Source organism: Rhinoderma darwinii, chromosome 1 (genome assembly GCF_050947455.1).
Source record: "Rhinoderma darwinii isolate aRhiDar2 chromosome 1, aRhiDar2.hap1, whole genome shotgun sequence".
In the NCBI taxonomy this organism is placed as follows: Eukaryota; Metazoa; Chordata; class Amphibia; order Anura; family Rhinodermatidae; genus Rhinoderma; species Rhinoderma darwinii.
Genome location: NC_134687.1, coordinates 276,368,084 through 276,395,635, shown reverse-complemented (window position 1 = coordinate 276,395,635; position 27,552 = coordinate 276,368,084). Strand labels below are relative to the sequence as shown.

Sequence of the window (27,552 nt, the reverse complement as noted above, 5' to 3'; positions counted from 1 at the left end):
AGGGATCTATCCAATGTGGGCTAGTGTCAGACCAATAGCGGTGGTTTTGTTTGTTAACTTCACCATTCACATAAAAGTTTGCCTCATCACTGAACAAAATGTTCTGTGTAAACTGAGGGTCCTATTCCAATTTTTGTTTTGCCCATTCTGCAAATTCAGTGCGCCGATCTGGGTCATCTTCGATGAGATGCTGCAGCAGCTGGAATTTGTAAGGGTGCCTAATTGTGGGTAGCTAATATCCGCCGAAGCGATGTTTGACTGATGCCACTCTCCAGTGACATGCGGCAAGTACTACGCTGTGGGCTCTTGCTGAAAGAAGCTAGGACAGCCACTAATGTTTCTTCATTAGTGACAGTTTTCATGCGTCCACATTTGGGCAAATCCAACACTGAACCAGTTTCACGAAACTTGGCAAGCAGTTAGCAAAATGTAGCATGGGAGATAGGTGGTCTCGTAGGGTGTCTTGCATTGAAATCTGCTGCAATGACCCGGGTACTGCGTTCACCAGACATCAACACAATTTCTATCCGCTCCTCACGTGTTAACCTCTGCGACATGTCAATAGCTGTAAACAAAGAGAAGCTTGTAAATAACTCATGAAAGAATAAAGTAACGTTAAAACCAAGCACACCATTGTTTTTCTTGTGAAATTCTCGATAAGTTTGATGTGTCACATGACCCTCTTCCCATTGAAAAAACGAAAGTTGGATACAAAATGGCCGACTTCAAAATGGCCACCATGGTCAACACCCAGCTTGAAAAGTTTCCCCCTTCCCATATACTAATGTGCCACAAACAGGAAGTTAATATCACCAACCATTCCCATTTTATTTAGGTGTATCCATATAAATGGCCTACCCTGTAGATAGCACCACAGTGTCCACTGTAGATAGTACCGCTATATAGTACCACAGTGTCCATGTAGATAGCGCCACACACCCCTTGAAGATATCGCCACCCCCGCCTGTAGATAGCGCCATTGGGACTCCTTCTAGGAGCGGAATCCCCTGCCAGAGCATAGGTCTGGGATTCCGCTCCTAGAGGGAAGCCCTGATGTCACTGTCCATATATGTCCACAGATTTTGATCAACATTGAAGATACCCTTTCAGTTGCGCACCTGCACTAAGGATGTCAAGTCTTACCTTTTCCTATAATCAAGAAGAAATCAATTCAATTATATCCCGAGTGAATTTATCAAGCAAATTTCTCCAGACGGCACCATCTGAAGTCAAATCTCGTGACCTGGAAAGGGAATCGAGACGCTTGGTAAATTGGGAATTGCATTGTGCAACAATTGCCGAATGTCTAAGAGTCCAACGTATTCCACGTGGGCTATGTATGTCCACACGTCCAACCATCTTCAGTGAAGACAAAGAGTACAGTGAGCAGTTTGAACAAATTTTAAACAAATGTTCTTTTGATTTGATGACCCTTACAGTGTCTCATCTACATAAATCAATTTCTGAGACAAAAGAACAAATTAAAACAGCAGAACAACAATTGAAGGATACCTTAACTCCAGAAGCATTTACGGAACTCAAGGACCAAATATCTTCTCAACTTACGCAGCATCGGAAGGAGGTGGAGAACTCCAAAAGAAAGAAATTTCTCAGGGATACTGAAGACTACAAGTACAATCGAGTCTACAAATGGAAAGACTCCTACGCCAAGCGTTTCAACAGAAATCGATCCCCGAGGAAGCAATTTAACAGCGAAACGCGCGTTGGGGCTAATGTGTTGGAGCGAACACTAATCTTTACTATCTTCACTATGAGTAAGCTGCTGTCATCTGAACTGCACTAGCACTTTATTAAGAATTTTCTCCTGATTACTTCAATGTTATACTTATATTTGGTAGTTTCTCTATCAAATTGACTTGTCTACACTTTAAAGGGGAATTTTTGTATTGAAAGTCATTATGGGATCAGATTAGTGGACAGCATTGCTACTACTCATTTTTTATTGGAAATATTAGTAATTGCTCCTAACCTTTTTACTAGGGTCCTGTCCTTTCATTAATTCTTTTTTAATTGTTTGTTAATATATGTCAATAAAATATTTATTTTTTATATATACGTTTGGCTATAAACTCTTTCTTTTACGTTGTTGATATATATTTTGGAGTTGCCTATTTGATAATTTATGGGGGGACCTTTCTTTCTTTGAAACGTACCTAGCCCACAGTACTAATGCTACTGGAGTACATTTATTGAACACCACTTCCTAAAGTCAGAACAGTACTCCTCAACGGGTCTCTTACCCTGACGTAAGGTCACCAGCTGACTCTCGGCAAAGGCAGTCTTGTCAGTCTCGTCATAGATGAGCCCGAGAGCAGAAAAGAAAAGGTCAACAGAGGAAAGTTCAGCGGCGTCAGGAGCCAAGGACAAGGCCCATTCTTGGGGGCCGTCCTGGAGCCGGGAGACAATTATACCCACTCCCTGGCTCTCAGAACCTGAGGAGTGGGGCGTTAGACGGAAATAGAGCCTACAACTCTCCCGAAAGGAGAAAAAAGTCTTCCGGTCCCCTGAGAACCGGTCAGGCAACTTGAGGTGGGGTTCAAGAGGTGAGGTGGAGGGCACTACCTGGTTAGCATCACGCTGGTCGCACCTCTGAGCCAGGGCTTGAACCTGTAGGGAGAGACGCTGCATTTGCTGAGCCAGGGTCTCAAGGGGGTCCATAGTTGTGTAGGAACCAGGGTAGAAAAGGTATATGGGCCTGTGATTATGTAATGACGGGGTAGGGAGACAGACGGGTGAGCCCTAATCTACCTGCCACTCAGTCCCTGCCTACTTGCACGGCCCGTCCTAGGCGACGGCGTACAACTGGGCGACGGTCCCTACGCTCAATATGTGCATGACACACAAACAGACAAGGGTACACAGAAGCTAAGGGAAATGGGGCAGTTGCCCACGGCAACACCTTGAGCAACAAGAGTAGTGAATGAGCCGAGTCAAACCAGGAGTGTACGAGGTACCAAACGCAGAGCAGGAGCGTAGTCAGTAAAGCCAAGAGAAAATACAGATTTGCGGTTAAGCAAAAAGGAAAGAAGTGCCTTTATTTCCAGCCGACTATAGTAATAGGTATATGTTAAAACATAACTTTTATTAGTTAGGATTAAATATAGTTAGGACAAAATGAATCGAGTTTAAAAATTAGCCAAAGTTCACTGACAGGAATAGATTTTGCATCATACAACTTATCACATTCTGATTGAAACGACATCTCTTCAGAGCAATTGCGCTTTGCTCTGAGATACTGTCCTATCGGTATGCCCCTTTTCAGGGCTGGAGGATGTTAGCTTTCCCAATGCAGGAAATTGTTAGTGGCAGTGGTCTTACGATAGATGTCGGTATGGACACTACCACCAGGATCCAGGGAAATCCTGAGGTCAAGAAAATTAATTTCTTGTTCGTGTATTTCAGATGTAAATTTCATGCCTATATCATTGACGTTAAGAATCTCCATAAAGTCTAGAAAAAGTGCTTTATCCCCATCCCAAAATATAAGAATGTCATCAATGTACCTGCCCCAAAAGGAAATGTGACAGGTAAAGTGAGACAAATCTTCATTGAAGACACAAGTATCTTCCCACCAACCTAGGAAAAGGTTGGCGTACGTGGGTGCACATACTGTGCCCATGGCCGTGCCTTTTATTTGCTGTCCCTTCTTTTCAACCCTTACTATCACTGTTATTATTATTATTATTTTTTATTTTTTTATATTTATCTCTTAATCCATATGTTCCCTTGTTCATGCCAGCACTAATTTTATGGGATTTCTTTGAGGACCATATATCTATACTATAGGACATCTATTTTTCACACCCTTCTCTTATAATAATTAATATAATTTTTATATTATGCATTTTTTTCACATTAGTCACCACATCCCTTCATTCATCAACATCACATCCTATTTTTCTTAGTATTATACTATAATACAGGTTTTTTCTTTTTCTTTTTATTTCATCCACTTTATTTGTTTCACACTCTTACATTGATTGGATGTAATTTATTATAAATCCCTTTCACCTATTGAGCGTTCCCAAACACTATCTCATTATTCATCTTCCTAATTTTTTATTTATTTATTAATTAATTCTGTTATCATATCCATTCATTAATAAATACACCACATTCATTCCTTTTTTACTTAATATATTCACTTCATCCTTCTTTTTTATTTGTATCCAATTATTTTAATACCCAGCATTATTTAATGCTATTATATGGTCCCTCCCATATTGTTCAGAGATACTGGTAATATACATCATTGTACATTTCTTTTTAGGCTTACTGCCGATAATCTTTACTTACCATTACTTTCTTTACCTCCGATTTTCCAAGTGCGGTGACATGCGCAGTCCTACTCCTCCACACTTAGTCTTATTTTCACTTCACTGTGCCTTGCTCCTGCGTGATTGGTACATTCTCTCCTAGTCTTTGTGTGGCCGACGAAGATGTTCGTCATACGTATTATGGCCGGACTGTGCCAACCTTCCTAATTGGTTCTTTTGATCCACGCCCACTGTCATGGCGGCCCGAGGGCTTAAGAGGGACGGACCCTTCACGCGCCGTTAGTTGCCCCATTTGAACCCCTGAAGACGCTGCGGGTGCAGCGAAACATGTCGGGGGTGCTTCCTAACACTTTTTAACCTCAGAGTTCTCACTGACTCAGACACAGACGCTACTTATCTGTGTAACCCGGCGTTCTGCAGACGCCGTAGGAGACACAAACCTAGATAGACTTTACTATATACTGATTGCATCTGATTGATGCAAAATCTATTCCTGTCAGTGAACTTTGGCTAATTTTTAAACTCGATTCATTTTGTCCTAACTATATTTAATCCTAACTAATAAAAGTTATGTTTTAACATATACCTATTACTATAGTCGGCTGGAAATAAAGGCACTTCTTTCCTTTTTGCTTAACCGCAAATCTGTATTTTCTCTTGACATTTCAATGCCTGCCAGCCTGCTGGGTCTCCCCTTATTTATTATCTGCTAGTCAGTAAAGCCAGGGTCAATTTGAAGCAGAGGTCAATAGTACTAGCAGGAACAGCAGAGCCAGGAAACAAGACAGAATCACAGGCAAAGGAAGAGCAGGAAATGAAGGTATAAATAGACCGAGGGCGGGAGCTAGCTCCATCTGGCCAGGCTGTGATAGGTTCTCTCACTCCTCAGCCTACCAGCCTGAGTGGTAGCAGATCGAGTCACGCTATCAGACCTAGGAGCAGATGCAGACTGATTAACCACGGGCGTCGACACAGAAGCTGAGTCTGGCAGATCCTTTACAGTACCCCCCTCTTTTATGAGGGGCCACTGGACGAGGTACCAAACGCAGAGCAGGAGAGTAGTCAGTAAAGCCATGGTCGATATGAAGCAGAGGTCAATAGTATAGCAGGAACAGCAGAGCCAGGAAACAAGATAGAATCACAGGCAAAGACAAGCAGCAAATGAAGGTATAAATTTACAGAGGGCGGGAGCTAGAACCGTCTAGCCAGGCTGTGTTAGGTTCTCCCACTCCTCAGCCTACCAGCCTGAGTGGTAGCAGATCGAGTCACTCTATCAGACCTAGGAGCAGATGCAGACTGATTAACCACGGGCATCGACACAGAAGCGGTGTCTGGCAGATCCTTTACACCATTACTCCGGTCTTTTATGTGCTACCTAAGGTACACAAAAGACTCAACAACCCACCAGGTAGACCTATAGTTGCATCCACAGACTCCATTTTATCGCCTCTCTCCATTTTATTGGAGAAAATACTAACACCCATTATAAAAAGAACCAAATCATTCTTATTAGACACGAGTGAATTCCTGAGAACAATTAGAGCATTGACTACTTTACCTAAGGACTGCATTGTGGTAACTTGGGATGTTACTAGTCTATACACCTCCATACAACATGATAAGGGCATGTCAGCAGTTAGAAAATCATTATCTACCTCAGAAGTAGCTCCAGAATTAATCCCATTTTATATGGATTTACTTAACATTGTACTAACATCCAATTTTTTTATGTTCCATGACGACTTCTACCTGCAGAAACAAGGTACAGCGATGGGATCCAATGTTGCCCCCCCCATATGCAAACTGCTATATGGCCGATATTGAAGAGATATATGTGTACACACACCCTCTCTTTACCAACCACTCCATTGTCTGGAAAATATATATTGACAATATCTTTTGCATATGGGATGGCAACTTGGATTCCCTCGACACATTCCACACACACCTCAATTCCATTTTTCCAGAACTACAGTTCACGTTACATCAAGATTTACATGCTATCAGCTTCCTGGATACTCTAATACGTAAATCCCCAGAAGGTACTCTGTCCTCAGATCTGTTTAGAAAGAAAACTGATCGCAACAGCCTGCTACACTTCAGCAGCTGTCACCCCATGACCACAAAGAAATCTCTTCCACGTTCCCAGTTCGAGAGAGTAAGAAGAATCGTGGAGGATGCACCCATGCAGAACACTAGATTAGAAGAAATGGCAGGTAAATTCATAGAGAGAGGCTACCCTAAATCTGTAATACAAAAGAATTTGCAACCTAAAACTCAGTCTAAATGCCCAATAGGTAAGCGTATTCCATTCATACACACTTACCACCCAGTAGCCGACAAAGTACAAAACATCATCAGGAGACACTGGAATATACTTTCCAAAGCTTATCCCACAGTAGAAGAATTTCAAACACCTATTCTTCCATGCAATCGCAGACCTAGAAACCTCAGAGACAAGTTAGTGAAGGCAGATGAGGGTTCCCAGATTAAGATATCGAGACAACTCTTTTTAAGAACCCCCAAAAAAGGCACATTCCCATGCTTACATTGTGCAAAATGCTCCAACATTCTCAAAGGAGACACGATACATCACCCACACATAGGTAAAACTTTTCCTGTCAGAGACTTCTTTACCTGTAACTCCAAATATGTTGTCTATCTTATAAAATGCCCATGTGGTCTCGGATACGTGGGGGAAACTACACAAACCATCAGTGACCGGATTTGGAAACACAAATCCACTATACACTGCAAAAATCTTCTACTACCCATTCCCTAGCACTTTCATCATGCAAACCATAACATTACACAACTAAATTTTCAGGTCCTTGGACAGGTACCAAAACCCAGAAGTGGAGGCAACAGAATCCAATTACTGAAAAAGAGAGAAGCCTATTGGATTCATAAACTACAATGCCTTACATCGCGTGGCCTCAATCGTGACTATGATATACACAGCTTTCTATAATTCTCCATATATTCCAATATACTAACATCCTTCTATTTTTTCCCCTCAGGCTCGCTGAATATCCATCATTCCCTATTGCCGCCTCTCAATACCATCATGGGTATCCTTTTTTTTAAATTATCAGGCTTTTTCAAATTAACAGGTTTTTTTATATTATTAAAATTATATCTTTAGTCATCCATACATCCATATTAAACATTTTTCTAAATTCCTATACATTGGTGCGGTCCATACCTCAATACATCGTCTAAATACATTACCTTTTGTATTATTATCCTATCCCTATTCATGACTGCACCACATAGCCAGCAGCACACATGCTCGTATACTTATAATTCCTTCAAAAAGACGCAACCGCGACCGTGTCTGCGCATGCCCGAACCTCCGGCACCCTTACCATAGACTCTCTATTCAACCATAGATTCTCCAGGTAATGGACGCATCCACTCATCCGGTCACGATGCGGAAAATCTACTATTTAAGGTACCATACCCTCATTCCCCTCGTTACGCATACCCATGGTACAAGGTACCTTATACAATTAGCGTCATATACCAACATTATTTTCTATTGACCAGCGGCAATAGGTAAGTACCATACGGACTCTACTACATATCCTAGTTCACTTCACGTTACAAGATTCTTTGCATTTGTATATCTGCTGCTTTGATTGTTCTATCATGCTCAATATTTCCTGATTCATTTACCTAACAACAGCATTTTAGATATGTTTATCTATATGTATAGGAGAACACTATAAATGTTATATCTATATATATTGATATATTATACACTGTTACACCTAGTCCTGGGATGGTCTAGCCATTTTTTCCTTTTCTTTTTCATTATTTTCTTTTTCTTCTTTTGATCATTATTATGAGCTATTATTATGTTATCCTCATATTATCATGCAAAATTATTTATGTTTACTATGTTGTTTTTTAATCCACAGTGTTTGACAAAGGCCGAATTGTGGCCGAAATGTTATTATTTATTGCCTTATTCTAAATAAAACCACTTTTTTGCAAATTAACCTAAGGAGTGCTTGAGTTTACCTCTTTAATATTTACAGGGTGGGAACCCTACCGGAACCCTACCCAAAGCACCCAGAAGAACTTGCAGAGTGCCACAGATTTTGATCAACACTGTCCATATATGGACAGTGAGGTCAGTGGCTATTCCTTGAGCTTAATCCCCGTTGCCGACTCTGGTCAGGGATTCCACTCCAGGAGGGGCCCCTGACGTCAATGTCCATATATGGACAGTGACCTCAAGGGATTCCTCTAGGAGCGAAATCCCCGGCCAGATCATCTGCAACGGGGATTCTGCTCCAAGGAGTAGCCACTGACGTCACTGTCCGTATATGGACAGTGACATCATGGGCTTCCCCAAGCACAGCACTTAAAGTCGCGCTGTGCCCGGGGAGTCCTCGGCGAGTGGAGGAGCTCCCTCTGCTCCTTCGCTTTTAACTAATTCTGAAGCAGGGAGCTTTCTAACCACCTTTGTTTTGAGGATTACATCATGCCAGATTGGGTTTATCTGACTTAACAGCGTAACACTGCTCCAGTTTTCGGGACCTGTGCTTCTTTAGGGTATGTTCACATGGCCTATTTTCGGCCGTTTTTCAGGCCGTAAACGCCTAAAAACGGCCGAAAAATCGGAAGCAGAATGCCTCCAATCATCTGCCAATTGATTTCAAAGCAAAAACTGAGTTCTGTTCCGATGGAGCGTTTTTCGCGGCGTTTTTTTTATGCGTAAAAAAACGGGCGCGAAAAAGAAGTGCAGGATATTTCTTGGGACATTTTTGGAGCCGTTTTTCATTGACTCTAGCAAAAAAAGCTCCTAAAACGGCCGTAAAAAACGCCTCGAAAAACTCAGCGAAAATCGCGAGTGGCACAAAAAACTTCTGAAAATCAGGAGCTGTTTTCTCTTGAAAACAGCTCCGTATTTTGAGAAGTTTTTGACTCTGCGTGTGAACATACCCTTAAAATTCCATTGTTGACTATCACGAAACCACAGAATCGTGTACTTGGATCATGAATTCGAACTCTCTCAACACATTGATTCCCCGAGATGATAATGTACTACCACCGCAAGGTCTGTCAAATACATTCGCATATAGTAATGAAGATGCATTGAGGATTATACAAGGTGCGATTTATGACTCTGCCTTTCTGGGTACTCCATCAATTGAAGCCTTTAAAAGGTAATATGAGTATGAGTTTAAACGTAAAACCTCTTTGGATTTGCACTTATCCACCTTACTGGAGTATTATAAAGCACACAGGATCCCAAGGGGGCTTAGATCGCACTTACGCCCTAATTTATTTTCAAATAATGAATACTTTTGCACCAAATTTGAACACATATTGAATAAATATGCGTTTGATTTAATTCTCTTGAATATCGAATATTTGCATCCTGAAATTCTATTGTTGGAGAAAAAGTTAAAGGATATTGAAATTTTAATTATTGATTCTTCTACTGAACAGACTTTCAGTTCCCTAAAGGAGAAACTCTCTGTTACCCTGGATAGGGTTAAGACGGAGATTGAAAGTACTAAAAGAGATAAATGGCATCAAGATTTAGGTTATTCTCCTAGTATTTTCCAGTTCCCAGTGTTTCCCATTCCTGCTACCTGTAACCTGTGTCCCGTGCTATCCTGGTCAAGTGCCGTGTTGAGCTGAAGCCGTGCTGTGCTGTATATCACGCCTGGAGCCTGCCTGCTGCCTAGTCCCAGCCGAGCCTGTCTTACTACTGTCCGAGCTACCACAGGTACACTATACGAACTATAGATTGTGACCTGTATCCTGTTGGCCAGCTGCCATATCGTCAAGGCGGTACGACCCATTGGGTCCACGTACCCAACGTGACACACACACATATACATAGACGCACACATATTTTTTTTGGGGGTGAATATATGTTAGTACAAGAATACTTACTGCTGGGGCCCTGTATCTAAGTCTATCATGTGTGATACTGTCTGCTGGGTCATGTATCTAAGCATATCATGTGTGATACTGTCTACTGGGGCCATATATCTAAGCCTATCATGTATGATACAGACGTCCATGGCCGGAGCCATCAGTGGGTAAGTCTGAACGACGGTCCGCGGCCATAGACGTTAGAGTGGGTATGTGGGACTACCTACAGGGACTGCATGACACTGTCTACAAGGGGGATGTATGGCAGGGGGACTGTGTGTGGAACCATACAGGGGGTTGGGACTATATACAGGGGGCATTGTGTGAGGAGCTCTCTACAGGTGTCTTTGATTAGAGCCCCAAGACATAACTTTGCTTGGGGCCCCAGAATTGCCAAATTTGCCCCTGAGGTTTAGAACAAGGATACTTACTGCTGGGGCCCTGTATCTAAGGCTACATTCATACGAGCGCGTCAGGTTTACGTGCGTAAAAAACCCACGTAAATCTGTCCGTGTGTGTTGCCTTTTGCATTAGTGTGCATTGAGTTTGGCATGTGTTTTTCACACACTTGCAAGCACAAGCACTTTTTTTTCAATGTAATTTATGCGAGAAACACGGACAGCACACGGATGTGCGACCGTGTGCTGTCCGTGGTTTTCACACACCCATTGACTTCAATGGGCGACTAGGTGCATGAAAACGCACCAATATAGGACATGCAGTGAGTTTCACGCAACGAACACTCGCTGCGTGAAAACTCACGCATTTGTGAATAGCCCCACTGTAATGTCCGTGGCTGCGGGCTGTCAGCTCCAACCTTCCCCTGACAGACGCAGCCACGAGTCGGCAAGCGCTGGCCCCAGCCTCCTCCTCAGGAGACGCCAGCGCTCGCGTCCACTCACCTCAGCTGGACCTCGTTGATGAACTTTGACCCGTGAGTACCCTGGACTATAAGAGGGGTCCAGCCCCCTAATTCTTTGCCTGTGCATTGTTGTCTTCCCTAGTTCGTTTATGTGATGGCCTCCTAGTGTGTTTCCTGTTCCAGTCCCTGTCCCTATTCCTATACCTGTTTCCAGTTCCTGTTCATAGCAATCCATACATTCCTGGTCTAGCACTGAGCGGTGCCAAAGTCGTTCTGTGCTGTGTCCAAGTCTGACCTGCTTCACCTCGCCTGACGTCCTCCTGCTACCTAGTCCCAGCTGAGCCTGCCCTGCTGCTGTTTAAGCTGCCACAGGTACCTATAGACCTATAGACTTTCACATGCTCCTGTTGGCCAGCTGCCTTACCGCCAAGGCGGTACGGCCCAGTGGGTCCACAGACCCTTCATGACACCCATTGATATCAATGGGTCTGTGTGCTGTGCGTTGGTTTAACACAGCACACGGACGAGAATCACGCTTCTCTGAATGAGCCCTAAGTGTAATGTCAGGATAGGGAGACAGACAGGTGAGCCCTAATCTACCCGCCACTCAGTCCCTGCCTACTTGCACAGCCCGTCCTAGGCGACGGCGTACAACTGGGCGACGGTCCCTACGCTCAATATGTGCACGACAGACAAACAAGACAAGGGTACACAGAAGCAAAGGGAAGTGGGGCAGTTGCCCACGGCAACACCGTGAGCAACAGAGTAGTGGATGAGCCGAGTCAAACCAGGAGTGTACGTGGTAACAAATGCAGAGCAGGAGAATAGTCAGTCAAGCCAAAGTCAATATGAAGCAGAGGTCAATGGTCACAGCAGGAACAGCAGAGCCAGGAGACAAGAGAATCACAGGCAAAGGACAAGCAGCAAATGAAGGTATAAGTAGACCAAGGGCGGGAGCTAGAACTGTCTGGCCAGGCTGCGATAGGCTCTCCCACTCCTCAGCCTACCAGCCTGAGTGGTAGCAGATCAAGTCACTCTAGCAGACCTAGGAACAGATGCAGGCCGATTAACCACGGGCGTCGACACAGAAGCTGTGTCAGGCAAATCCTTTACACTAAGTCTATCATGTGTGATACTGTCTGCAGGGACCATGTATCTAAGCCTATCATGTATGATACTGTCTGCTGAACCAATGCATCCAATTCTATCCAGCAGTGTAGCTATAGAAGCCTTAGTTTTATAGATATGCTATCTCCGATATGTATGTAAAAATTTATTTATTTTCCAGGGGGTGGGGCGGGGAGGTAAATATATGTCTCGGGGCTCGTGCCCCTGATCTTTTAAGAGCCTAGCAACGCCCCTGATCTTAGGTGTTATATTGCGGATAACCAGGCTGAATGGGTCTCCTATATTCCATTAGTGGAATTTGCTGTAAATAATCGCCACCACGTTTCTCTTGATATCTCGCTGTTTTTCTGTAATTATGGTTTTCATCCTGGTTTTGGTTCATTTTTTGCCTCTTCTATCGATAACCCTGAGGTGGAAGTTGAATCAAATAAACTGTGCACAGTTTGGGCTCAGGTTCAATCTAACCTGAAGAATTCCCAATTAATTCAAAAGAAAAATGCTGACAAAAAACCTACATTGGGTCCTGCGTTGAGTGTGGGTAAAAAGGTGTGGCATTCTACTAAGAATCTGCGACTGAAAGTACCATCTCGTAAATTTGCTGCTAGGTTTATTGGTCCATACGAAATTGTTTAAGTTATTAACCCTGTGTCTTTTCGCCTGGCTCTACCTCCTTTTAAAATTCATGATGTTTTTCACAAATTTCTCGTTAAAAAATTTGTACCACCACCTAATCCACATAAGAAACCTCCTCCTCCAGTTCAGGTAGAAGGAGATATAGAATTTGAAGTTCAAAGGATTGTGGATTTCAGAAGGGCCAGGGGTACACTCCAGTACTTGGTGCACTGGAAAGGGTATGGGCCCGAAGAACGAACTTGGGTTCCTGCTTATTCAGTCCATGCTAATCATTTAGTTAAAGTTTTTCATTTGAAGTTTCCTTTGAAATCTAGCCTGAGGTTTAAGGGTTCGGTGGCCCCTCGTAGAAAGGGTGGTACTGTTAGGAAATGTCCATCACTTTAATGTTGTCATCACTACTAGCCTAGCTTATGGGTGGCCCTGGTTTGAAATGCAGAGTCAATCTAATTTATTTGTCTGCTACCTATCAGGGCCAAGAGTGTAGTATTTAAATCTGTTTAGTCTTCTCATTGTTGCTTGTGATTTTCTTATGCTTACATGTGTCTGATCAAGCACCTGGTTACACCCTGTATCAACCTGAGTGTTTGGACTCTTTAAACGGAACCTCGGCTTCGTCTTTGGATTTTCCATCTGCTCACTGATTTGGACTTTCTGCTCTCGGCTGGTTTTGACCTCTGCGAGTCCTGGTACTCTTCTGTTTTGTGATTTGGACTTTTAGTATCTCCTGGTTGTGAACCTTGCTTGCTGATTACCCGTATGGCTTGTCTGGTTATCCGTTCTAGTATTGCCTGCATTGCACCTCCTGTCCAACACCGTATTCTATAAATGCAACCGGGGTCCTATGTAGTCAAATCCAACTTGCCTCTGGTGAAGAGTAGCGTACCATAGAGTAGCATTAGACTCTGCTGACAAGAGTGGTAACGGACTTGACGTAGCTGATTTACCTGCACGCTTGATCCAGACAGTCTGCAGTTTCCTTTGGGGATTTGCTTGAATAGCAATTTCATAAACTTGCACTCTAGGGAATTGCTCAAGTAGTAATTCCCTGACAGCTTTTTCAGCATCTAGTGAAAGAAGACACATGAGAGGACCACCATGCCAAGCATGCAAGGGAGGGGACATGCTCTTAATACCGTTGCCTCTTGCCTACTGGCATAACTAGAGTCCTATGGGCCCCAAGGCAAATTTTGCACCTGGGGCCCTCACTGCTCGCCTCCACTTGTAGCTCAGATGTGTGGACCCCTGTGGCATTGCGAGTCTCAAAGACAACATTATTTGGGGATGGGAAATGGAAAATAAACAGCAATTTTGCCATTGTTTTTCGGGTTTTGTTTTTATGTCGTTGACCATGCAGTAAAATTTACATGTTATTGTGCAGGTTGTTACAATTAAAACCTGTTTTTTAAAATTAATTTGTTTTTGTGTCGCCACGTTCTGAGAGCCATACCTTTTTCTTTATTTTTGACATTAAAGTAGGGGAACTGTTGTTAAAGGCTATGTGAAACTTTGAAAGGCAAACATTTTTTTTAAAATAAAAAGGTGGATCAGTGTGTTTTGTCTAACTTTGTAAGTACTTTTTATTAAAAATTATTTTAACTTTCTTAGATACAGCTGTACTGTATTCTCTATATCAGGGGTCTCAAACACGTGGCCCGCGGGCCGCATGTGGACCCTGAGGCTGTAATCTGCGGCACCGTAGCTCCCTCGGAGAGGAGAGAGCAGGCCGAAAGAGGAGTACGCCGGAGCCTATACTAGCGCTCTGGTCTGGGACTCCTGCTCTGCCGAAGACTCTGACATCATGGTCCATATGGACCGCGATGTCAGAAGCAAAGCAGGAGTCCCAGGCAGAACGCTAGAAGTGGACAGTGACGACAGGGGCTTCCCCAGAGCCGGAGTCCCGGAGCAAAGCTTACACTAGCGCTCTGCTCTGGGACTCCCGCTCTGAGGAAGTCCCTGACATCACTATCCATATATATACAGTGGTGTCAGGGGCTTCCCCAGAGTTCCGGAGCAGAGCCTATACTAGTGCTCTGCTCTGCTCTGGGACTCCGTCTCTGGGGTTGCCCCTGACATCATATTCCGGTCCAGGAGGATCCCCTGAAGTCACTGTCTATGGTCAGTGACGTCAAGGGCTCCTCCAGTAGAGGGCCTAAGTGTCGGCAACACTGGCTGGGTATTTCACTCCTACAGGGAGCCCCAATGGAGCTATCTACAGGGGGGTGTGTGTGTGTGTGTGTGTGTGTGTGTGTGTGGCTCTATCTACAGAGGGCACTGTAGCATTATTTACAGATGGCACTGGGGCATTATTTACGGAGGGCACTGTGGCATTATTTACAGAGGGCACTGTGGCATTATCTACAGAGGGCACTGTGGCATTATCTACAGAGGGCACTGTGGCATTATCTAGGGGTGGCATTATCTACAGAGGGAACTGTGGCATTATCTACGGGTGTGTGTGACATTATCTACAGAGGGCACTGTGGTATTATCTACAGAGGGCACTGTGGCATTATCTACAGAAGGCACTGTGGTGTTATCTACAGAGGGCACTGTGGCATTATCTAAAGAGGGCACTGTGGTATTATCTACAGAGGGCACTGTGGCACTATCTAAAATGGGGCTGCCCAATCGTCATATTCTTGTGTTTGCCAAATGCTGCCAACTGAGCAACCAGACTGCATTTAGACTTAAACTGGAAAACTGGATTGTTAGAATAAGCATGTGGAGTAAACGCACAAATTTCAGGTAAGTTTAAACCTAGCGCTATTATTATAGTAATGTAGTATTATAGTAATGTAGTACTATTACAGTAATTTAGTATTATAGTAATGTAGTATTATAGTAATGTAGTATTGTTATAGAAATGTAGTATTATTATAGTAATGTAGTATTATTATAGTAGTGTAGTATTGTTATAGTAATGTAGTATTATAGTAATGTAGTATTGTTATAGTAATGTAGTATTATTATAGTAATGTAGTATTGTTATAGTAATGTAGTATTATTATAGTAATGTACTGTAGTATTATAGTAATGTAGCATTATTATAGTAATGTAGTATTTTTATAGTAATGTAGAATTATTATAGTATTGTAGTATTGTTATAATAATGTAGTTTTATTATAGTAATGTAGTATTGTTATAGTAATGTAGTATTGTTATAGTAACGTAGTATTATTATAGTAATGTAGTATTGTTATAGTAATGTAGAATTATTATAGTATTGTAGTATTGTTATTGTAATGTAGTATTGTTATAGTAACGTAGTATTACTATAGTAATGTAGTATTGTTATAGTAATGTAGAATTATTATAGTATTGTAGTATTGTTATAGTAATGTAGTATTGTTATAGTAATGTAGAATTATTATAGTATTGTAGTATTGTTATAGTAATGTAGTATTATTATAGGAATGTAGTATTATTATAGTAATGTAGTATTGTTATAGTAATGTAGTATTATTATAGGAATGTAGTGTTATTATAGTAATGTAGTATTATTATAGTAATGTAGTATTGTTATAGTAATGTAGTATTATTATAGGAATGTAGTATTATTATAGTAATGTAGTATTATAGTAATGTAGTATTGTTATAGTAATGTAGTATTGTTATAGTAATGTAGGATTATTATAGTATTGTTATAGTAATGTAGTATTATAGTAATGTAGTATTATGATAGTATTGTATTATTATAGTAATGTAGTATTGTTATAGTAATGTAGTATTGTTTATAGAAGTTCAAATAACTAATTGATTATCAATAATTTTGTATTGTATCACATGTTAAAGTAATGCGGCCTGTCAACTTCACATTTTTTCTATGTGCGGCCCATTTACCCGGCTGAGTTTGGGACAACTTCAGCTGTATCTTTCACTTTTCACTGAATCCGTCAGTCTCGCTGACCTGACAGGTTCAGTGTCGCCGGGTCACACGCAGGATCCACCTGTAAGCTATCACATTTAAGTTATGAACTTATATGTGATAGTTTACAGGTGGATCCTGCGTGTCACAGTTTTTAATAAAAAGTATTTACAAAGTTTCACAAAACACATTGATAAACCTTTTTATTAAACAAAAATTAGTAATTTGCCTTCACAAAAGTGTACATAGCCTTTAAAAATTTTAATCCCACCCTTAAATGGGTCCTCTGTGTTTGTATGACTGAAATGAAAGTTCATATTTGTGAAGGATATAACAAGGATGAGTTCGTTAATATGTAGCATGAGCACCTTACTAGCTATAAGTGAAATTTTTTCTACTGCTTTTTATTTAACAAATTTAGAGGTGTTTTAACTTGTAATTTGATTATGAATATTATGTCTTAGGGGTGGTACCATCAGGGCGACGATGCAGCGCACAGAGCAAAACGGCAACCGCCCATGTCAGATGGCTGTATCTACCATGTGGCATCTTTAAAACAGATTAAAAAAAAAATAAAAAATAAAAGATTACTGTTGTAGTTGATTGTGAGTGCCGCAATTTTCACTTTCCTGCCTTATTGGACTGCATTACATTTGTATTCTAAAGGTGGGCTAATCTTTAATGACAATATATTGTACATGAATAAATGCATACTGTCTTATATATATAAAAAAAAGAAAACGGATCAGTGTAGCATTGGTGATGACAAATATATTGCAGAACCTCTTTGATGGAGTCTTGTAATATTTCACAATAGCCTTTCATATTGGTTGGATTTACTATTAGCCACTGAATGCTGCTGTCTACTGAGAAGAAGCTTAGACTTGCTAACACTGAGAAGTAAATTTGGAAACTAAAGCTGGCCATAAACAAGAGTTTTGTTATGCCCGTTTCCTGAACGGTTGGTCTGTGAAGGTTTTTTTTTAATTTTGGATGGCAATGGCATAAGTTAAAATGATAAACCACTGATTTTTTGGTAGATCGATTTCTGCCTTGCTCTGGGAACTTGAGCTAAACATGTATCATGTTTGTCCGACAGCTAAACCAAGCATGCATGTTTTTTTTTTATAATTGGGAGAGGGGAATAACCCTCTGCCAGACCCCTCTCTCAGCTGTTTATTTCCCTCAGGAACAAAGGATTGGACATATACTGCCGATTTTTAATAAAAGCCCAAGGGAAATTTATTAACTTTTCTACAACAGTTTTCTGTAATAAAGAAATGGCAAACGGAACAAAAGTCGCGAAAATTGCAACTTTTGGTCCCTTTTTACCTCTATCGATACTTTCCTAAAAAACTGGCGTAAATGACAGTAAAAATCTACGACAACTGCTGGCTGGCGTGGATTCTACTCTGTGGCGCACAGACAGTCAAAGATGCGACAAATTTATTAAGAGGCGTGCGCGTCTTAGTAAACTTGTTGCATCTTTCTCCAGCTTGTTTCCTGTTAAGGCAAAATCTGCACTGGGTGAAAAATGCTTAATAAATTTCCTACGATAGATCTTATCAGTGGGACCTGATTTGTCACATGCTGCCCTTTCATATAGCAGCACGTGAACCCTGACATGTTGCCTTCAATAATAGTAGAGATAAAAATTCATGCAACGTCCACAATGTATAAATAAAACACAAAGTACAATCTTAAAGGAAACTTACCAAAGAAATATATAAAAGGCGTTTTTGGTTTAAAAAAAATGTTAAGAAAACCCCCACAAATATTCAATTGAATACAGCCCTCTTAGACAGTGGGCTTACGTAAGTCACTCCACCAGTTCTGCTCATGATGTACTCATTTGGCACAAGACAATCCTATTACAGTGTTTAAAGAAAAGCTGTTTTTAGCCACAGCAATAGCCTTTACTAAATCATCCCTTTTATCCTCTTTTATCCCAGAAACGGATTACATTATATCAAAACACAACAGTTGTTTGAGAATTAAGGAGCACACATGGAAGGACCTTTCTGCAGCCATTATACTTCAGTTCTGACATCAAACAATAATTCATACAGATCATTTATCATTTTTGCGACTTAATTGAAATTGAAGCCATGAAGGAGGTATGTGCAAGAGGAAAAACACTTTCTACGAGTAACAAGTTTGGAGAACATACTCATAGTCTAACGGATATCTACAAAGGAAATTTGTATGCTACTTTTACCGAGAGGAGCTCTGAATACAAAGACCATAATGCTTTCGAGCCATCAAAAAAATATATTAATCCTTTTATCCTCAACCTCAATGTTGGAGGAAAAACATTCCAAATTGATTGTTTAGCAGCAGCACAGTACCCGGTCACCAGGATTGGAAAAATCGCAACTTGTGCTGATCCAGTGAAAAGATTGCATTTTTGCGATGACTATTCAGTGCAGAGGAATGAATATTTCTTCGACCGAGATCCTACTGTTTTTTGCTACATATTTCATTTCTATCGCAGTGGAATTTTATGGATAATGGACGAGCTGTGTCCTCTTAACTTTGTTGAGGAAATAGAATACTGGGGCATTCATATAAATTATACACATAAGTGTTGTCGTACTCTGTTTCAAGAACATCAAGATGAACTGAAAGAGAATATTAAAATTCAGAAAGACCTCCAAGCTGAACTCGAACGTCATGACCATGAAAAGCATTTTGAAGGCAAGTGGCTTGGAGATTTGCGGAAAAAGGTGTGGAATTTGGTGGAAAATCCATACTCTTCTATTCCAGCTAAAATTATAGCCATATTATCCAGCTTTTTTGTCTTGATTTCTGTTGTAACCATGTGTCTCGGTACAGTGGAGGAACTTAAACATAAGAACCTCTATGGCGTATCCTATATGGAACATGTGGAAATTGCCTGTGTAATTTTCTTCACCACAGAGTACGTGATGAGACTATTATCAACTTCAGATATTAGACGATTCCTAAAAACTGTATTGAACATTGTAGACCTTATTGCTATATTACCATTTTATATTCATATTATATTTGAGAGGTTTTCAGAAGAAGCATATGTGCATCTGCACCCTGATGATATAGAAAGAATGGAAAGAGTGGGACAACTTGGAAAAGTGCTAAAAATAATTAGGCTCATGCGGATATTTCGGATCTTAAAACTGGCACGTCATTCCATTGGGCTAAGAGCTTTTGGCTTCACTATTCGTCAGTGCTACCAACAAGTTTGTTGTTTGTTTTTGTTCATTGCTATGGGAGTGTTTACTTTCTCTGCTCTAATGCATTCTGTTGAACATGATATCCCTGGAACTAATTTCACCAGCATTCCAGGTGCCTGGTGGTGGGCAGCGGTAAGTTTTTCTTTTCAGTTAATGCCTTTTTGTAAGCAACATGGTTAAGTTAACTTTACCAATGCGATGATTAAAATATAAATGTTTTTTTAGAATAAAATGGATTGAATGTTAGTTAAATCTCAGGGGCAGGACAAGGTGTAGGCAGAGTAGGTGATTACCTAAGGCACCATCAGGGTGTGCCCAATTTATGCATTAAAAAAAAGAAGCAATGTTCTTCTTTTAAAGAAGCACTCCAGCAATTGTTTTGTTTTTTGCCTATATAGTGCAGCATAGGCTATTATACTAATATATAAAAGGCAAGTCGTGTTGGCAATAACTTGGTGTAGCCACTTCAGCCAATCAGTGGCAGCTTGAAGTAGGCATACATAGTGATAATTGTAACTGCTGAGGCACAGCTTCTCAGTCTGCCTCTTATCTCCCTGCAGGAACTATTCTAAAGAGATCATGTTGCCAGCATTTTCACCACTATACCCATAGCACTGTCAGGTTGGGTTTACCTATAAACAATCGCCTCTAAATTCATATGCAAATTAGCTGAGAAGAGTCACACTCTGCCTGTTATGCTGAGAGGCTGGAGAGGGGGTCGCTTCAGATGCCCCTATTTTAAAGAATAAGGTGCAAGGCAACTCGTTCTTCAACCACTCCGGGAGATTCCACTACACTCAATAGCCCTATTCCCCCTCTACTCCTTCGCTACAGGAACAGGCATATTGAATAGTGGACTTTCCCAGCATGGGTTTAGTGCGGGTTATGTTGCGCCAGTAGAAGGGTATTGAGTAGGGGGGTCTATCACTATCTGGAGGTCAGTGTGTGGATACAGTCAGCATAAAAGATATGGGGGGAGCAATAAAATATAAAACCAACTAAAAAAACAACTATAGAGCAACATGTGGAAGGGGTCCCTATCTCCTACCCTGGTAGGATTATTATTCTGCAAATGCTTCCACATTTTGTATTTTAATGTTTCATGAAAAATAGAAGGACTAACCAACAAGAATTTTGTAGAGCTCATTGTATTTTTTGCACAATGGGCATACAGGGAGTAGAGTGGTGACACACAGGAGACAGTGATGGCATACAGGGGACAGTGATGGCATACCCAGTGGACAGAGTAGTGGCATACAGGGGACAGTGATGGCATGCAGGTGGCAGAGTAATGGCATATTAGGGGGCAGAATTTTCTAGAGCCTGTTGTATTTTTTCACACAACAGGCTTTATTGCTAATTTAAGACTAATGTACAGTCTCTTGTGTATACCTGTTTTAGTTAATGTCCCATTTATGGGTTGTCTTCCATCTTGGTTCCTTGTTCCCCTCCGATATTGTTCCCATAATGGGGCCTACAATTCCCATGATTTCTCTGGCTTTGCAGAGGCAGAGGGGGCAGAGTCTCATCACTCTGCACTTGCTATAAGTGTTATCTAAGCAAGTGATAGATCAGTGCCATAGAACTTTTGTACTCACACTGCTGAGTATCAGTGTATCCTATGTGATGCACTTGTCGCCTGCTAGCTATAGTTTTTTCTCTGTCAGCTCTAACAAGCAGGATGCAGGGGAGAACAGTGAGGAACAGCATCTCATAGAAATACACTAGACTCTCCACACAGAATACACACAGATAGTATAGACAGTGAGTGTGAGTCAGGGGAGTTTTATATCTCAGCAGTTAATCACTGTATGGACTCACTTATTATATCACTGCACTCCTGCTCCATTATATAGGGCAGACATTATCTTTTCAGCAGCACTATATGCATACAGCGGAATGAGGCGGATGGAGCTGGGTGAGGAGGGGTCTCAGAGCTGCCAGGAGGGATTAGATTGGTGATGATGTAATTCTGTACACAGGAAGTCAGACACACAGGAGAAAATGACCCCCTGTCTACACACGAGAGCATGGTCTATTTTGGTGGTCAGACTGAGCTCACATGACACAGCTGCCCATAATAAAAGGGTTAAAAATGTATAGATGAAACTGAGAAACAAATGACACTGCTGGAATATTGCTGATGAGTCAGCATAATATATGCAAAAAAGAAATAAATTGTAGGAGTGCTTCTGTAATTTTTTTTTACCTATCATTGTTCTCCTGTATAAATAAGGACACTAGGAATTGGTGGGGAAAGGTGCAACTGGGGACAATTAAATTAACCCATTCCCGCCGCAGTCACTTTTCGTTAGTTCTTTTTTGTTTTTTCTTCTCTGCCTTTCAAAAGCCATAACCCTTTTCTTATTTTTCGGCCGAAAGAACCGTATAACAGCTTGTTTTTTGCAGGGCGAGTTGTAGTTTTTAATAGCATTTAATGGATCATATAATTTACTGGGAAACGTTTAAAAATAATGTTGTAGTGTGGAATGGTAAAGATGACATTTATTCTGAACTTTATTCTGCGGGTCTACACGAATATTGCGATCCAAATCTATAAAGTTGTTGTTGATGTTTTACTACTTTTACAAAATAAAAACAATTTGTTTAAAAAATATATATTTTTGTTTTGCCATATTCTGAAACCAAGATTATTTTTATTTTTCCGTCGATGAAGCTGTGTGAGGGTTTATTTTTTGCAGGTCGAGATTTACTTTTTCTTGGTATTTTGGGGTACAGTACATACACGACTCTTGATCACTTTTTATTACATTTTTTAGGGGAGATAAGGTGACAAAAATACCTGCAATTCTGGCAGTTTCTTTTTTATTTTTTTACAGCATTCACTGTGCAGGATGAATATCGTTATATTGGAATAGTTTTACGGACACAGTGATACCAATTATATATTTTTTTACTTAAAGGCTATGAACACCTTTGAAATGGAGGAAGTGAAACGTTGCTGTGTTGGGTGAATAAATTCACATTTTTTTGCTGAGTGCTGCTTCCAGTCTCTTTTTCTTGGATATATGCATGAGGAGCTCGTCACTCCTTGATATTTTGAAGCTAGCACCAACCGTTTCTGGCTATTGACACAGTGCTGCTCCTATGTTTGGATCTTCTATATATACACATATATATATATATATAATACGTTTATCAGTGGGATTGGTACAACTTTCATAATACTTTTTATTAAAAAATATTTTTACATTTTGAAATACAGCAGCTTTTTATCCTGTATACAGATCGGATAACGTGCGCTAAGACCTGTATCCGTTAGGTATGCGGGTTTAGTGAAAGTGTCTCTGACACGAAGGATCCACCTGTAATCTAATACATCTGAGTTAATAACTTAGATGTGATCGATAGCAGCTCAATCCTGTGTGTCAGAGACACGCAGGACCCGCTGACACTGAATCTTTCAGTCTCGCGGACCTGACAGATACAGGATTCAGCACTAGATACAGCTGCTCTGTATACAGTATACATGGCAGCTGTATCTCAAAAAGTAACAATTATTTTTAATAAAAAGTATTTTCAAAGTTGCACCAACCACACTGATAAAAAAATGTAATAAAAAAAATGAAAGATCTCAAAAGGTGTACATAACCTTTAACCCCTTCCCGTTGTAAACAATTTTCCGATTTTCATTATTATTTTTTCCGCCCCACCTTCCAAAAGCCATAACTTTTTAATTTTTCCATCGTTATAGTCCTATTAGGGCTTGAGTTTTGCGGGACAAGTTGTAGTTTTTCGTAGCGCCATTTATTGTGCCATATAATGTACTAGGAAATGAGAAACAATTATTTGTGAGGTGGAAAATGAAAAAAACAGTGATTCCTCCATTGTTTTTTGCACTTAGTTTATACGGAATTCACCGTGCAATTAAAACAAAATGTTAACTTTATTTTGTGGGTCAATACGATTACGGCGATACCAAATATATATAGTTTTTTCTATGTTTTACTACTTTTACAAGGAAAAGACTAAGTGTAAAAACTAAAATGTATTTTGTGTCGCCAAATACTGAAAGCCATAACTTTTTTATTTTTCCGTCGATTAAGTGGTATAAGGGCTTATTTTTTGCGGGATAAGCTGTAGTTATTAATGCTACCATTTTGCAGTACATGCAAGGTTTTGATCACTTTTTATTCCATTTTCTGTGGGAGATGAGGTGACCAAAAAATAGCGATTCTGGCGTTTGCATTTACTTTTTTTACGGCGTATACCGTGCGGGTAAAATAATGATATATTGTAATAGTTCAGATTTTTTTACCGATGTGGTGATACCAATTATGTTTATTTATTTTTTTACAATGCTGTATAGGGAAAATGGGAAAATGTATTTTTTTACATAAAAAAACACTTTATTTTACTAATAGGACCCTATAGCATCCTCTGGCAGGGCTTAATAGGAGGACCAAATGGCAGACCTGGACGCACTCTGTCAAACGGCTTACATGCCGCAGTTGCTATTGATCACGACATCAAAGTGGTTAAACGGCTCAGATTGCAGTTATCTCCGGTCCTGGCCGTTAGTGCGAGGAGTCAGCTATAAAATACAGCTGACACCTGCGGTGTATAGAGCGGGCTCAGCCTGTGAGGCTACTCCATACACTCCCTTTCAAACTATGACATAAATGTATGTCAAATGTCAGGAAGGGTTTAATAATTGCCCTACAACTCTCATGCTGAACTTCTGGGGGGGCATATTCTTAAACCACCATCTTGGGCACTAACAGAGCTTGTCCTGCCCCTTTAAATATGAAATAGTCTGTTATAATGCAGCATCTTAAAGGGGATTTCCACCTAAAACCTAATATTGGCCATATATTAGGAAATTAGAAGTTAGAGCAGCAGCCATAGTTTGGTAATTATTTTTTTGGGGAAACTCATGGTAAATTATAAATTAGTCATTATAATCAATCACTAACAAAGGGACATTTTTACCATTACTTTGGGCCTGTTCACATCAGCGTCGGGTTTCCGTTGATGGGTTCTTGTAGACCTTTCCATCAGGTGAACCCATCAATGGAAAGGCAAACGGAAACCATAGCTTCCGTTTGCATTACCACTGATTTTAATGGTAATGCTACGTTGCAAATGGTTTCCGTTTGTTTCCGTTCCGTAAGGTTTTAGTTTTTTTACGGAAACAATAGCGCAGTCGACGGGACGGAAACATACGTAAACCATTTGCAACGTAAGCATTACCATTAAAATCAATGGTAATGCAAATGGAAGCTATGGTTTCCGTTTGCCTTTTCGTTGATGGGTTCCTCTGACGGAAAGGCCTAGCAGAACCCATCAACGGAACCCTAACGCTGATGTGAACACACCCTTTCTGAGAAGATATATTTTAAAGGTGACAACAAACATGGCCACACTTTGTGTTGTGACTTTTGCAAAAATTTTCGCCGCAACCGAATACTCAATGCCAATATCTTTGGAAGTATAGAAAATATAATTACTAAACTTAGGATGCTGCTCTAACTTCTAATTTGCTAATATACAGTATGAACAAATTTTACCTTTTACGCGGAAACCCTCTTTAACATAAGGCAGGCTAAAATAAAACTGTACTATTTTTGCAGGTAATGTTTATATACTTTCCAATTGTGGAAAATAATTAATATAAATAAATATTCCAGAAAGGATTATAGAATTTTGAATGATTGCAGAAACTGTAGTCTGGTGTGATGTACCTAGTTTATGTTTTGTATGTTTTTTCTTCTTTTTTTTGTAGGTCAGCATTTCCACTGTAGGATACGGTGATACAATTCCTGATACAATTTTGGGCCGAATTGTAGCTTTTCTGTGTATATCTTTTGGGATTATTCTCAATGGCATGCCAATATCCATACTTTACAACAGATTTTCAGATTTTTATGCAAAACTAAAAGCACATGAAAGCACCGGTGTTCCGAAAATTAGTACTGAAATCAGGTTTAAGAAAAGGATCATGGAAAAGATAAAAATTTGTTGTGAAACAAGACAAAGCATCAATTATTAGGAGAACAATTAAAAATGCCACATGGGACTATCTTTAGTAAGAAGCAACTACCAGGAGTTCAACTTTGTGAAATACTATCATCAACTCACATTGTGGATTAAAATCAAATCAAAAGCAAACAATCTTTGAAAATATATTATGCCACCTTCGTCTGAATCTGTGGGCTCACAGCACTTAAATGGCTCAAACTTGTAGCAATTTGAATCTATCCATTTTTTTTTCATTCTGAACCATTGGCGGAAAGGGTAGTTTAATAATAAAGGGGAATTAAACATAGTATTTAAAAAAGCATTCCCTTAGGGACTGCAGCCGTAAATAATTTGTTGGGCCCGCACATATCAGGCATTTATGACATTTACTCTGGATATGCCATAAATCTTTAAGATGGGCATATAAAGAAGATGTGAAATGCTGTTTTCAAATCTGCCAGATCTTCCTTGTTCTGGTTTTCTGTTTTCAAATCTGCCAGTTTCATATCAGCATCACCGCTTATAGTTTTCACCCTTTACCACTTTGGCTTTCCCACAACACAAACCCTTGTCAATCTTTTATAACATAATCCTTTTAGGACGCAGCCTGTTTTGGCCTTGTGGCACAGCCGATTTTTTCAATTCTGACATGTATTACTTTATGTGGTAATAACTCCGGAATGCTTTTACCTATCCAAGCGATTCTGAGATTGTTTTCTCGTGACATATTGTACTTTATGATAGTGGAAAAATTTGGTTGATAAATTCAATATTTATTTGTGAAAAACGCCAAAATTTTGAGAAAATGTGCAAAAATGTGAATTTTTCTAAATTTAAATGTATCTGCTTGTAAAACAGATAGTAATACCACACAAAATAGTCACTAGTTTCCATTTCCCATATGTCTATTTTATGGTTGCATCGTTTTTGAACATCCTTTTATTTTTCCAGGACGTTACAAGGCTTAGAACTTTAGCAGCAATTTCTCACATTTTCAAGAAAAATTCAAAAGGCTATTTTTACAGGGACCAGTTTAGTTCTGAAGTGGTTTTGAGGGCCTTATACATTAGAAATTCCCAATAAATCACCCCATTTTAAAAACTGCACCCCTCAAAGTATTCAAAACAGCATTCCGAAAGTTTCTTAACACCTTTAGGCGTTTCACAGGAAATAAAGCAAAGTAGAGGGGAAATTGACAAATTTCTCTTTTTTTTGCCGAAATTCATTCGTTATAAAAAAAATTGTGTAACACAGAAGGTTTTACCAGAGAAATACAACTCAATATTTATTCCCCAGGTCCTGGAGTCTTTAGGAATATCCCACATGTGGCCCTAGTGTCCTAATGGACCGAAACACCGGCCTCAGAAACAAAGGAGCACCTACTGGATTTTGGGGCCTGCTTATTTTTAGATTATATTTTAGGCACCATGTCGAGTTTGAAGAGGTCTTGTGGTGCCAAAACAGTGGAAACTCCCCAAAATTGACCCCATTTTGGAAACTAGACCCCTCAAGGAATTTATCTAGGGGTATAATTAGCACTTTGACCCCACAGGTATTTTGCTATATTTATTGGAGTTAGTCTGTGAAAATGAAAATCTACTTTCTTTCTGAAATAACATAGACATTTTTAATATTTACAAGGAATAAAGAAGAAAATTCACCCCAACATTTGTA

General features: G+C 40.2%; 1 protein-coding gene across 1 annotated transcript; it reads left to right on the top strand.

Moving 5' to 3' along the window:
* Positions 1–18,792: 18,792 nt before the first annotated feature.
* On the top strand, positions 18,793–25,909 carry LOC142743298 (potassium voltage-gated channel subfamily V member 2-like). The gene is made up of 2 exons (XM_075853968.1): positions 18,793–20,028; positions 25,643–25,909. Exons 1-2 carry the CDS (start codon positions 18,793–18,795, stop codon positions 25,907–25,909), a joined length of 1,503 nt encoding a protein of 500 aa, XP_075710083.1.
* The last annotated feature ends 1,643 nt before the right edge of the window (positions 25,910–27,552 follow it).